The sequence below is a fragment of the Taurulus bubalis genome, assembly GCF_910589615.1.
Source record: "Taurulus bubalis genome assembly, chromosome: 10".
Classification (NCBI taxonomy): Eukaryota; Metazoa; Chordata; class Actinopteri; order Perciformes; family Cottidae; genus Taurulus; species Taurulus bubalis.
The window spans coordinates 4,542,404-4,554,185 of record NC_136598.1 but is presented as its reverse complement, the minus strand read 5'-3'; the positions used below and the strand labels follow the sequence as shown (position 1 = coordinate 4,554,185).

Genomic DNA, 11,782 nt, shown 5'->3' with positions numbered 1-11,782 from the left:
GGGTTGAGGTCGGGCATGGAGAACCCCAGAGGAACCCCTCTCTCAGGACTCAGCATATCTTATACTCCATCAGTTTGTCTCTTATGGAGGGGCAAGTCAGGGACACTTTACCTGAGCTGCTGTGAAGGAGGGAGAAAAAGAGTGTGTAAATTGAGGTGAAGAGGTAAAGAAAAGTATGTGTGAGAAGATTTAAAAAAAAATGGTTTAAATAAACACAATCGTCTCTTATTTAGTAGCCTCCATCTCACCATCACTCCTCTCTGTTTCCCAAATTTCATTTCCCTTCTTCCTGCTCACTCATAGCTGGTCATAGATCCCTATGAGGCTGTGAGGTCTTTGACAACTGAGGCATGTCCACTGCTCAAACATTCATTCACTGACCAGTCCAGAGTTTCGAGGACACAGCTACCAGAAAATCACTTTTCTACAAAAACCCGATGCTATCCTGTTTCACCCAAAGAATGAATCATTGTCCAGCAAAACAGTATGAATCATAGTTAGCAAATATAGCTGCCAGCAGTCTCGGGGGCTCGTGCAGAAAGTCGGTCACAGTGATCAGGCAAGCATTGCAACTGCACTGATTTGAAGTAGATAAGCGGGTTCCTTTGACAAACAGCTCAGGTTTAGCAACTGTTGAGTGAGGAGATTAACAGGGCTCTTAAGGCTAAAGCTTTCTTCTGGATTTTTACCAAGTACTAGTAGTTTGTAAGTACTGAGCTCCCTGTGTTGCAGGCCAGTTTGCAGACCTAGCAGTGAAACATTTTGAATTAATTTCTACAGATATTGCGATCTTGGTGTACTGTCAAACCTCAACTTGCAACTGAGTGGCACCACATCAGACCATCATGCAGAATACGGTCCAAACCTAAGCTTGAAAAAAAAAAAAAAAAAGGCCGCTGTAGTGGCCTGGCTCTTTGTCACAGACCCTCTCTTTGCTTGGCTTTGTCCCAGCAGAAAAGCCTGGGTAGTAGGTTGGATGTTGGAGGGATGCATCCCATATCGGATGACCCATTGCCCCACGGCCTTTGCTCCTCGCCTAGCTCGCAGCGAGGGAGTGCTCCTGGTGGGTGCTGTATCCCGTGTCACAAAAGCACCTTTCTACACAACAGGGGTACAGAGAACGGGCCACAGCACAGTGGTTCTCCTTGGGTTGGCTCCAGCCCGCCAGTTGGATTTCAGACCTCCCCCTGTGATTCCAGCAAACACCCTCATTGGTGGGGATGTTCTTTCGCCCAAGCCTCGCGGAGATATCAGAAAGACCTGGAGCTCCATGGGCTGCCTCCAAGCCACCGCTAGAGAGGATAAATGACCATTCCACTTATGCATTACCGGGTGAGTCTTATCAGTTTTGCTAAATTTCATATTTTGCACAGAAAGTTGAATCTCAGTATATATAAATTATTAATTGATGTGTATAGAAAGTTGAATCTCAGCATATATAAATTATTGATTGATGTGTATAGAATGGCATATCTAGGTTGAGGAGCTTACTGACCGTGATGAAAATGATGACGATGCAGGTTTCCATTGCAGTTAAACATTGCAACAGCAGCTGAATTTACTGATAAACAACAGCTTTGAATGGTCAAACTGCAGACTCAGAGTCACAATGGCACATGACTGAGAAAGAAATTAGCGGAAGTAGTGTCGGAAACGTACAAGTGGAAACAGAGAAGCAGAGAAAAATAATCACACTAGTAGAAACAACATTGAAAATCATAGCAGATGAGAGGAGAGATGGCTTGATGAGTGTTTTGCAAGAGTAAACTGCAAATCAACATGTGCTAATTTGTAACCTCTCGAGTAAACTCATCCGTTCTCAGATCCCAGTCAACCATGAGGATTATCTCCTGTCAGTCAACCCTTGTGGCTGTAGTTGTGGTTACACTCACTGTGGTGTCCTGCGCTGAAGCTAAGACTACACAGAAGCCGAAGTACCAGTACACCAAGAAGCCCCTCTCTCAAATCCCCGCGCGCAGCCCTGTTACCACCAGCATGCCCAAGGCTCTCAAGACAGTGCCGGGCGCAAATCCTGTGAAGCCCCAACCGCTGCCCACCACAGTGAGGACCCCCTATCCAAATCACGTCTATCCACAGTACTACACAGAGGGCACGGAGCCCCCTGGTGCTGGTCCTGAGAATTACACTCTAGATTACAACGAGTGCTACTTCAACTTCTGTGAGTGCTGTCCACCTGAGAGAGGCCCCAGGGGGCCAAAGGGAGACAGAGGCCTGGAAGGTAAAAGACTTACTGATAAAGTGACATGAAGAGTTTTATTTATTTATTTAATTTGTTTGCATGTTTTCATGTTTGCTTACAGCATTTTTTACTTAAACCCATGTTTGCTTCCAAGGGCCACCAGGTGATAGAGGCTTTACAGGAGCAGCTGGTTTACCTGGTCAATCGGGAGTCAGTGGTCCTATGGGGTTGAGAGGAGACAAAGGCTAGTATAATATTGTTAGATACACATTTTAAAATGCCTATTACATAAACATTACAAATATGTTAGTTGTTTTGTCGTACATCACAAGGACATTATGAAACAATAGGCCTTTGAGCACAACACATACTGTAAAGGGGCCCATCAAAAGAAAGTGATTCAGTATACTCTTGGTATTAGCATGTGTAGTGGCCATTTGTCCCGTAAACCAAATAAATAAATATAAATTAAAGAAAATAAACCAATATCAAAAGCCACTGATGCACCGTAGACTATGTTATTGACGCAGCCAAAATAATGCAGGGTCCAATGCGGGAGTCTGGTTTTATTGCTATTTATTGTAACTTAAAATAATCAAACAAACAAATAAACAAACACAACGCCCCATGCGGCCTCTCCCGTGCTGACCTGTCGCTGTCGCTGCTGCTGGCTGGTAAAAAACCATAGGCCTACCCAGGTGCATCCCGGTCCTGTACCCGCCTTCTCCTTTAAGTACACCAGGTGCCCACAGCATTACCCAATTAACAAACTAAAACCTACGTAAACAACTATAAATAAACAACACCACTTGTGAACAAAAATAACTTATATTGTTAATAAATAGCTCCTACAACATGTATTTGTGAAAAAAATGTCTTCATGATGCTTATGTTGGATATTGTTCATTGATTAATTTCTTAGGGGATAAAGGGGACAGAGGAAGCGGTGGGACGGGCGGGCCACCAGGACTTCCAGGGAAATCAGGACAAAAAGGTGCAAACGTCTTCTGATGATTGTTGAATTTTTTATATTGTCTCCAGACTTCAATAGTTTTGACACAGTTGTCCTTACCTTGCAGGTGATGCTGGCTCAAAAGGGGAGAAAGGTGAAACAGGGTTGCGAGGTGGCAAAGGTGACGGTGGGGTGAAAGGGGAACTTGGCCAGAATGGGACTGCTGGTGAGAAAGGAGACGCAGGAAAAGATGGGCCAGCTGGACCTCCAGGAGTGGCTCTTGAGATAGGTCCTAAAGGAGACAAGGGGGATAGGGGGGAGTGTGGCACTTTTGGGGAGAGAGGACCGAAAGGTGATCGAGGGGATACGGGATCTCCTGGCATTCCAGGAGCGATGGGTATTCCAGGAATGAACGGCAAGCATGGCTCCCCAGGTCCTGTGGGCCTCCGTGGGGATCAGGGACCTCTAGGACCACAAGGAGAACCAGGGTTTCGAGGACCTCAGGGACCACAAGGCATACGAGGGATGCTTGGGCCAAAAGGGGACAGAGGTTTCCCTGCGAAGAGAGGTGAGCGGGGCATTCGTGGATTCAAAGGATCAAAGGGATCGGAAGTTCTCCAGAAACGCTCAGCCTTCAGTGTAGGCATCTCTCCAAGAAAGTCCTTCCCTCCCTCTGGCTTCCCAATTCGCTTCGACAAACTCTTCTACAACGAAGAGAACCACTTCAATGTCACTTCCAACAGCTTCACATGTGTCCACGCCGGGGTTTACGTGTTCTCCTTCCACATTACTGTACGCAATCAGCCACTGCGCGCCACGCTGGTAGTAAACGGGTCACGGCGGGTAAGGACGCGGGACTCTCTGTATGGTCAAGACATCGACCAGGCGTCCACGCTTGTGGTGCTGCAGCTGGCGGTGGGTGATCAGGTGTGGATGGAAACGCTCAGAGACTGGAATGGGGCATATGCCAGCAGTGAGGATGACAGCATCTTCTCCGGGTTCCTGCTTTACGCACACACAGCCTGATCCTCTACTGAAAACATCTTTTACGGGACTGTTCAATCTTCATTGACAAATACTTGTGGTGCTACACTACACTCATTACTTATGAACTGCTCAAAACTTGTACTGCACGCAAGTATGAAACTTTAAGGACTGGCAATATCAAAATGATGTTCTTGTATTATTATCTCATTATATTACCTGTTATTTCTGAATAAAAAGAAAAGTATTGTTTGCTGCTGGTATATTTATTTACAACGTTTCCATCTACACAACCCTCGCCAGGTATACGAACATGTATCACAACATAGCTGCAGGGTAAATTATCCAATTCACAAGAAGAGGTCAATTGTGGCATTTTGAGAAAACACACACATTTCTACCCAGGTATCCAGTAGGAGAGGAAAGCATTACAAATATTACAATATGAGCAAAATGACAAAGATACAATGATGTGATGCAACTTGTGTTTGCCAACAAGTGGGAAGATTAATTTTTCTTTTGAGGACACCTGTTAACTTCTCCAAGCCCTTCTCAGTGTTCCTAAACTTTGCCTGAAGTGTTTATTGATAGCCTATCTGCAGTTTTGCCCTCATTTTAATCATCACATGACCACTTGTCACACCCTCACAAAGAAGTTCCTTCATCACTTGATTCTTATTTGTTCCTGTCTTCTACAGTGGCTTGCAAAAGTATTCATACCCCTTGAACGCTTCCACATTTTGTCACATTACACGCCACAAACATAAATATATTTTATTGGAATTTTATGCGAAAGACCAACACAAAGTGTCACACAATTGTGAAGTACAAAGACAATTATACATGATTTTACATTTTTTTCACAAATAAAAAAACTGAAAAGTACAGTGTGCAAAATTATTCAGCCCCCTTTTCTCTGAGTGCAACCAATTGCCTTCAGAAGTTGCCTGATGACTGCTGAACGATTGAATGTTGACCGAATGACTAAATAGAGTCCACCTGTGTGTCATCTAATCTCAGTACAAATACAGCTGTTCTGTGACGGCCTCAGAGGTTTGTTAAGAGAATATTGGGGAGCAAACAGGACCATGAAGTTCAAGGAACACACCAGACAGGTCAGAGATAAAGTTGTGGAGAAGTTTAAAGCAGGGTTAGGCTATAAAAAGATTTCCCAAGCTTTGAACATGTCACGGAGAACTGTTCAATCCATTATCCGGAAATGGAAAGAGTACGGCACAACTGCAAACCTACCAAGACACGGCCGTCCACCTAAACTTACAGGCCGAACAAGGAGAGCACTGACAGGAGATGCAGCCGAGAGGCCCATGGTGACTCTGGACCAACTGCAGAGATCCACAGCTCAGGTGGGGGAATCTGTCCACAGGACAACTATTGGGCGTGCACTCCACAAATCTGGCCTTTATGGAAGAGTGGCAAGAAGAAAGCCATTGTTAAAAGAAAACCATAAGAAGTCCTGTTTGCAGTTTGCCAGAAACCATGTGGGGGACACAGCAAACATGTGGAAGAAGGTGCTCTAGTCAGATGAGACCAAAATTGAACTTTTTGGCCTAAATGCAAAACTTATGTGTGTCGGAAACCTAACACTGCACATCACCCTGAACACACCATCCCCACAGTCAAACGTGGTGGTAGCATGATGCTCTGGGTGCTTCTCTTCAGCAGGGACAGGGAAGTTGGTCAGAGTTGATGGGACGATGGATGGAGCCAAATACAGGGCAATCTGGGAAGAAAACCTGTTGAGTCTGCAAAAGACTTGAGACTGGGGCGGAGGTTCACCTTCCAGCAGGACAACGACCCGAAACACAAAGCCAGGGCTACAATGGAATGGTTTAAAACAAAACATATTCATGTGTTAGAATGGCCCAGTCAAAGTCCAGACCTAAATCCCAACAAAAATCTGTGGCAAGATCTGAAAACCGCCGTTCACAAACGCTCTCCATCTAATCCGACTGACCTTGAGCTGTTTTGCAAAGAAGAATGGGCAAAGATCTCAGTCTCTAGATGTGCAAAGCTGGTAGAGACATACCCCACAAGACTTGCAGCTGGAATTGCAGCAAAAGGCGGTTCCACAAAGTATTGACTCAGGGGGGCTGAATAATTTTGCACACTGCACTTTTCAGTTTTTTATGTGAAAAAAATTAAAAACATGTATAATTTTCTTTGTACTTCACAATTGTGTGACACTTTGTGTTGGTCTTTCACATAAAATTCCAATAAAATATATTCATGTTTGTGGCGTGTAATGTGACAAAATGTGGAAACGTTCAAGGGGTATGAATACTTTTGCAAGGCTCTGTAACTGTTTACTGCTGTCGTTGTCACATTTCTGCTTCCTGTTTATCTACATGTATACTGATGGCCTATCGATCAAATTGCAAAAACTGAGACATACAAATGTATGATGTATGTGTTAAGTAAACAGAATATCACTGTGACCTATAAATAATAATAATGTAAATGTGCTGTCAATATACAAATATAAACAGTATAGCTGTACAACCGGGTTGTAAAAAGAGTTAATTGAAAATAATACAGTAGTACATACTGTGGAATGCTTTATTTATTTGAACCAATATAGCATTACAGTAGTTATTAATCCCCAACAGTACTGATCCAATTATTTTTTTACAGATGAGATCATGAAGTCGACACGTGATAAATGAATACACAATGAATCATATAAAAAACCTGCACTGAGAGCCCAATGGCCCCATGTGTGTATGATTGATTTCAGATAGCTATAGATGTGGCAGATGGACATTATTATTCTGATTAAGTAAGATTCTCCAGAGGACAGTGTCTGGAGAGTCCTATGGAACGTCACCTGATTCATCCGACATGTCACCTGATTCATCCGACATGTCACCTGATTCATCCGACATGTCACCTGATTCTTCAGACATGTCACTTGATTCCATAGAAATATTGAAAGGAGCCGCAGTTTGATTAGGAGACTGGACTGTCGACAGCAAAATGCTTGGGGCTGACTGTGAAGGCTTCTGGGTAGTATATGAGGGTTGGATGCTCACTCCAGCAGGGTGAAACAAAGTAGGAGTTGCAGTGGATTGGTGAGGTGAGGGCCGGGCTGCAGCTGGCTCAGCAGCAGGAGACAGGAAGAGGTCCGGGGATGAGATTGTGGGACCTAAAGGCCCTGGAGCTCTGGGATGAACAGGAATCATTGTCTGTGATCCTATTGGGTCAGAGACAAGTTGACCTCAGAAGTTGTGCCACTGCTGATCAAATATTTCACAGTTTTAAGAACTCAGGAAAAGGATTTGAGTTTAAACTTAGTCGAGAACACAGCAGGTAACATTTACTTCTAAGTACCTGTCACATGTCCAAAGGATATGGGTTCACTCCCCCTGGAGATACCCAACTCAGGCACCCTGGCTTTGCAGCTGTACTGGCCTGGAGTCCGTCTGACCAGATCGTGGTTCTCAGACGTTGCTGTTCCCAGTCGGAATCCATTCTTGTAGAAATAGAAATGTATTGGAGGGGCAGGAGCATGGGCGTTGTATTGGAGGTGGCAGATGAGCTTCATCTTATTTACTGGAATCAGGTTATTGTCTGGAGCAATCTCCAGAAATGGCTGTGACAGAACCTCTAAGATAGAGCCGCAAAGAAAAACACATTAATGACACGTTCAAATACTGTGCTAAATCCTACTCATAGGAATATCTTGACATTTTGGTAAATTATTCACTTTCTTGCCGAGAATTAAATGAGAAAATTAATGCAGCTCTCACAGTTTGTCATTGTTTGTTTATTTATGCAAGCAGACAAACTGACCAACATGTCATCAATGTTGTCATTGAGCTGGATGCGCCGAAGAGGGGGCGGGGCTTATCTCTGTGCAAGCAGTTTTCATTTAGCCTTCCACCATGGAAATAAGCACTTGTTGTGGAAATCCCAAAAACATCGGTCGCGCGAGGAAGTGTTTTCTGAATGACGGCCGCTTCCAGCGCTGCTAGAGGACCAGCAGCCAGTTTGATGCTTTATTAAAGTCTTTGAGCAGCGGCGTGTTGCGCAACAGCTGTGAGAGCCGCGGCGCTACGAGAGACAGGAAGTCAAGGCGGTTGATTTAAACGCGGACGGCACATTTCTAAATTCTAAGTTCATTAAATTATCATAATTATTAGAGGACATTTTTTGCCCTTATCCTAGTGATATCAGGGGCAAAATAATATTTCTTAGGGGCAGTTTTCCCTTTGCCCTCGTGTATTTCGGACGCTGGTCTATGCGTAAACTAAACCAAACGGCTGCTTGCTTCAGCGTTCAGTGTAGGTATAAAAATAACAATTTGTGGTTTTACAGGTGGTTGCAGGTGCAGTGGCTTTTCAAAGTAAAGAAGGATACCAAGTAGCCAAATCGCAGCTTCAGGCCTAGAATTAGCCCAGCACATAATACCCCACAACCACAAATTATCTTTTTATATGTGAGATTTTGTACATGTATATAAAAAGAGATATAACATGTTAATTAGGGATCTTTAGAGTTGCAGGCAGATTTTGTCATTTTTTAACAGAGTAAAAAGCTTAGCTTTAACTACATATTGAACAGAAAGATATGAGATCTCATCTAACTCTTTGCAAATAAGTATTCTTTTAATGTGTGCAACCACAAGCAAACTCAGATATGCCACCCAGTATATAAACTTACCTGAGACCTGAACTGAAGTGTCAGCTGAAATTACAGAGTGTGTACGCCTGTTTGTGTCCCAGGAAGCCCGACAAGAATACATTCCTTGGTCCTCGAGGGTCAAGTTGGTCAGGTAGAAATGTGGGCTGAGTCCATTTTGTCTGATAACTTCAACGCCATCTCTGTACAGAATCACCTCATGAAGTCGGCGTGTGACTCGCATGCGACACGTGACCTTCAAGGTTTCTCCAACGAGGCCGGGATAAGGGGGGACTTGCAGGATAGCCCACCCTCCTGAACAAAGATCATAGAGAAGAAAGTTAAATTAGACATAAACAGCATATCTCAGCATATTATGGTCTTGTATTCACAGTAATGAAACAGGCCAATGGCAGCGTGTTTGACATGTGAGCATTTTTCAGTGTTCACAGGAGTAGCAGAAGTAGGAAAAAGAGGAAGAAAGGGGCCTGACACGGGAGTCAACGAGATTTCTATGGAAATGATACTTAAAAAAAAGATCTCACCATCCACATTGAGCTCCAAAGGCAGACTTTGGGGGGTGTGTATTTCTCCGACTACTGTATCCCTCACACCCTGGCAGTAAAGTTTCCCACTCTCTTGAACCTTGCTTTGCCACAGAACGAGGTGCTCCCCAGACTGTGGGAGCTGCTCAGATCCTCTGAACCACAGGTAATCCCAGGAGGACTTGTGGACATCGGGGATGCTGCATTTCAGCCGCACACTCTCTCCAGAGAAGATCCTCGAATCCCCGGACACTATCTCCACGATCGCTCTGAACGAGGTTTCATGGGAAACTATGGAAACAAACACATGTGGGTTTACTTTGAGGGGAAAATCTCAAAAGAATCTAAATCATCTCTTGACCTGCAGTGATGGATCATAAATGTTAATGTTCAATTCATCTGATTTAAATCACATAACGTCATCTGCTCAGCTGAAATAGCAGCCGGCCTATTGATTCAATTATTACAGTATAGAGTTTGCTTATATGTTAACACTTTGTTATGCAAAGTTGTTCAATATCTATAATTTCAATTTTAAATAAGAATATTTGGTACATACTTGCAGGTACTACGAGCTGTGGTAGTGTTGAAAGAACTGAAAAGGAAAATAAACATAAGATAAATTAAAGTTGATAACATTTTAAAGACGATGTTTAATTTGTGAGTCATTACGAATGAATTGACGAAAACTCACCAAGGAGGGAAATTACAGTGTCCATTTCCATAGCTTGTAAGAAACAGACTGAAGGAGATGCTTTTATTTCTAATGGGGAGGGAAGTGAGAGTGGAGTTTTTCTTCTGAGCTTTGACTCATCGTGGAGGAAATCCCCTTTTCTTTTTAAATAACACTTTTTTTTCTGACATAAGTTTATTTTTCATTTTGAACTGTAAGCATACTTTTCTGGGAACCAACAGGTGGGGGCAACAATGAATGGACGGGCAACAATGAAATTGATGATAACTGCTTTTCTTCATTTCTACTTAGTTACCTTGAATTCATCCGAGGTTTATCTCAACCATGGAACATTGTTATGAACAACAAAGGGAAGTGAAAGTAACACACCCTCTTTTTCAGATTCTGACTTTTGACATGTATATACTCCCATTGAGAAGTAAATATTAAATACATCCTAATATATAGTGGCAATAAGGACAACATAAATGTCTCTAATGAGGTGGGACCATTGAATAAATCTATCTAGGAAAATTCACATTGTTTTGGTCGTTTTTTTATTGTGTAACATTAATACTTAAAGTACACATTTTTCGAGTCTTTTTAGTACAAAATGTTATCTTTGTATTTTTCAGAGACAGCAACAAGAATAGTAACAGTGATAAATTCATACTAAAACTGTCACTTTGAAGGAAACACACTTGACTATAATAATAACTAACTAAGGGACTGTGGTCAATTGGCATCTAGCTTGTGAATGTCTTTGTTGAATTTATTTACCGTCAAGTGGTTCTTAGGATCAGTTTTAGCTAATTTCTCATTGTATTTAGGCTTGTATTCTTGACTGTATATAGCAAATCTAAAATGACTAAATTAATTGACAAACTGTTAGTTTGCAAAAGCCAATAGACCGATTGTAAAATGAAAAATAAATGTGAGCATACACTGGGGAAAAAGGTGAATTAATTCCAGAAATGTTATATTTTGTTAAACTTTTACAGTTCCTATCCTTTTCATTTCGCCACCATGTTATATAAATGTATGAATAGTTAAACGGTCATGTGCAAACTCACTATTTTAGACCAACTTACTAAATCATAAGTCATGTCAAACTGCATGATGAACAGGAACTGAACATATAGTCCACGTGTATTTTACATTTTTATTCATCATCGTCATCACACACCCATGGAGGCATATACACCAATACTGCCCCAATAATTTACATATAAATAAAAGACAGTATTGAGTTACTTTCTTCCATGTGATATAATAACAAACCGATATGGTTACAAAGATGATGTTTTAAAATCTTCATATACCTCATAAATGGCTTCTGCATACAGTGCAATATGAAGTGATTCCAGCCATTGTTTAAGTTTGCATTAAAAGTCTTTTCTCAAACTAAAATTGGACAGCAACTGCACACTAACTATACGTGCTGTGAATAAGAATAAAAGAAGAGATTAAAATCTAGCAACATCTAGCAAGTCTTAGCTCATGAGAAAAGGAAAACAAAAAAACTCTCCCAAACATTCCTTCCACTACTTGACTGCCAAAGACAAAGTTTTCACCAATTATCCTTCCAACTGAATATAGACATTACTTCATTAAATGTACTTCTACAAAATATAAGAGCATTAAATCAAAGTGCTTTAAAATATATTAAATTGGTTATGTTATGTTAGTGAAGCAACCAGCCGTAGCAGTTAATCCCAAACAAATGACCTAAAATCGTTTTCTCTTTTGATGGGACAACTTAAGAATATAAATGAATAGATGAAAACTTT

At 42.0% G+C, this 11,782-nt stretch overlaps 2 protein-coding genes across 2 annotated transcripts; one reads left to right on the top strand and one right to left on the bottom strand.

Annotated features, from left to right (window-relative positions):
- Positions 1 to 1,836: 1,836 nt before the first annotated feature.
- otol1b (otolin 1b) lies at positions 1,837 to 4,178 on the top strand (the record flags this gene model as incomplete). Its single annotated transcript, XM_079225528.1, has 4 exons — positions 1,837 to 2,239; positions 2,355 to 2,444; positions 3,123 to 3,194; positions 3,280 to 4,178. 4 exons carry the CDS (start codon positions 1,837 to 1,839, stop codon positions 4,176 to 4,178), a joined length of 1,464 nt encoding a protein of 487 aa, XP_079081654.1.
- A 2,524-nt stretch (positions 4,179 to 6,702) lies between these two features.
- Positions 6,703 to 11,182, bottom strand: LOC306742071 (high affinity immunoglobulin gamma Fc receptor I-like; the record flags this gene model as incomplete). Its single annotated transcript, XM_079224411.1, has 5 exons — positions 6,703 to 7,347; positions 7,485 to 7,760; positions 8,817 to 9,089; positions 9,320 to 9,610; positions 11,179 to 11,182. The coding sequence occupies 5 exons, from the start codon at positions 11,180 to 11,182 to the stop codon at positions 6,968 to 6,970; spliced, it is 1,224 nt and encodes a 407-aa protein (XP_079080537.1). The 3' UTR covers positions 6,703 to 6,967.
- Between the last annotated feature and the right edge of the window lie 600 nt (positions 11,183 to 11,782).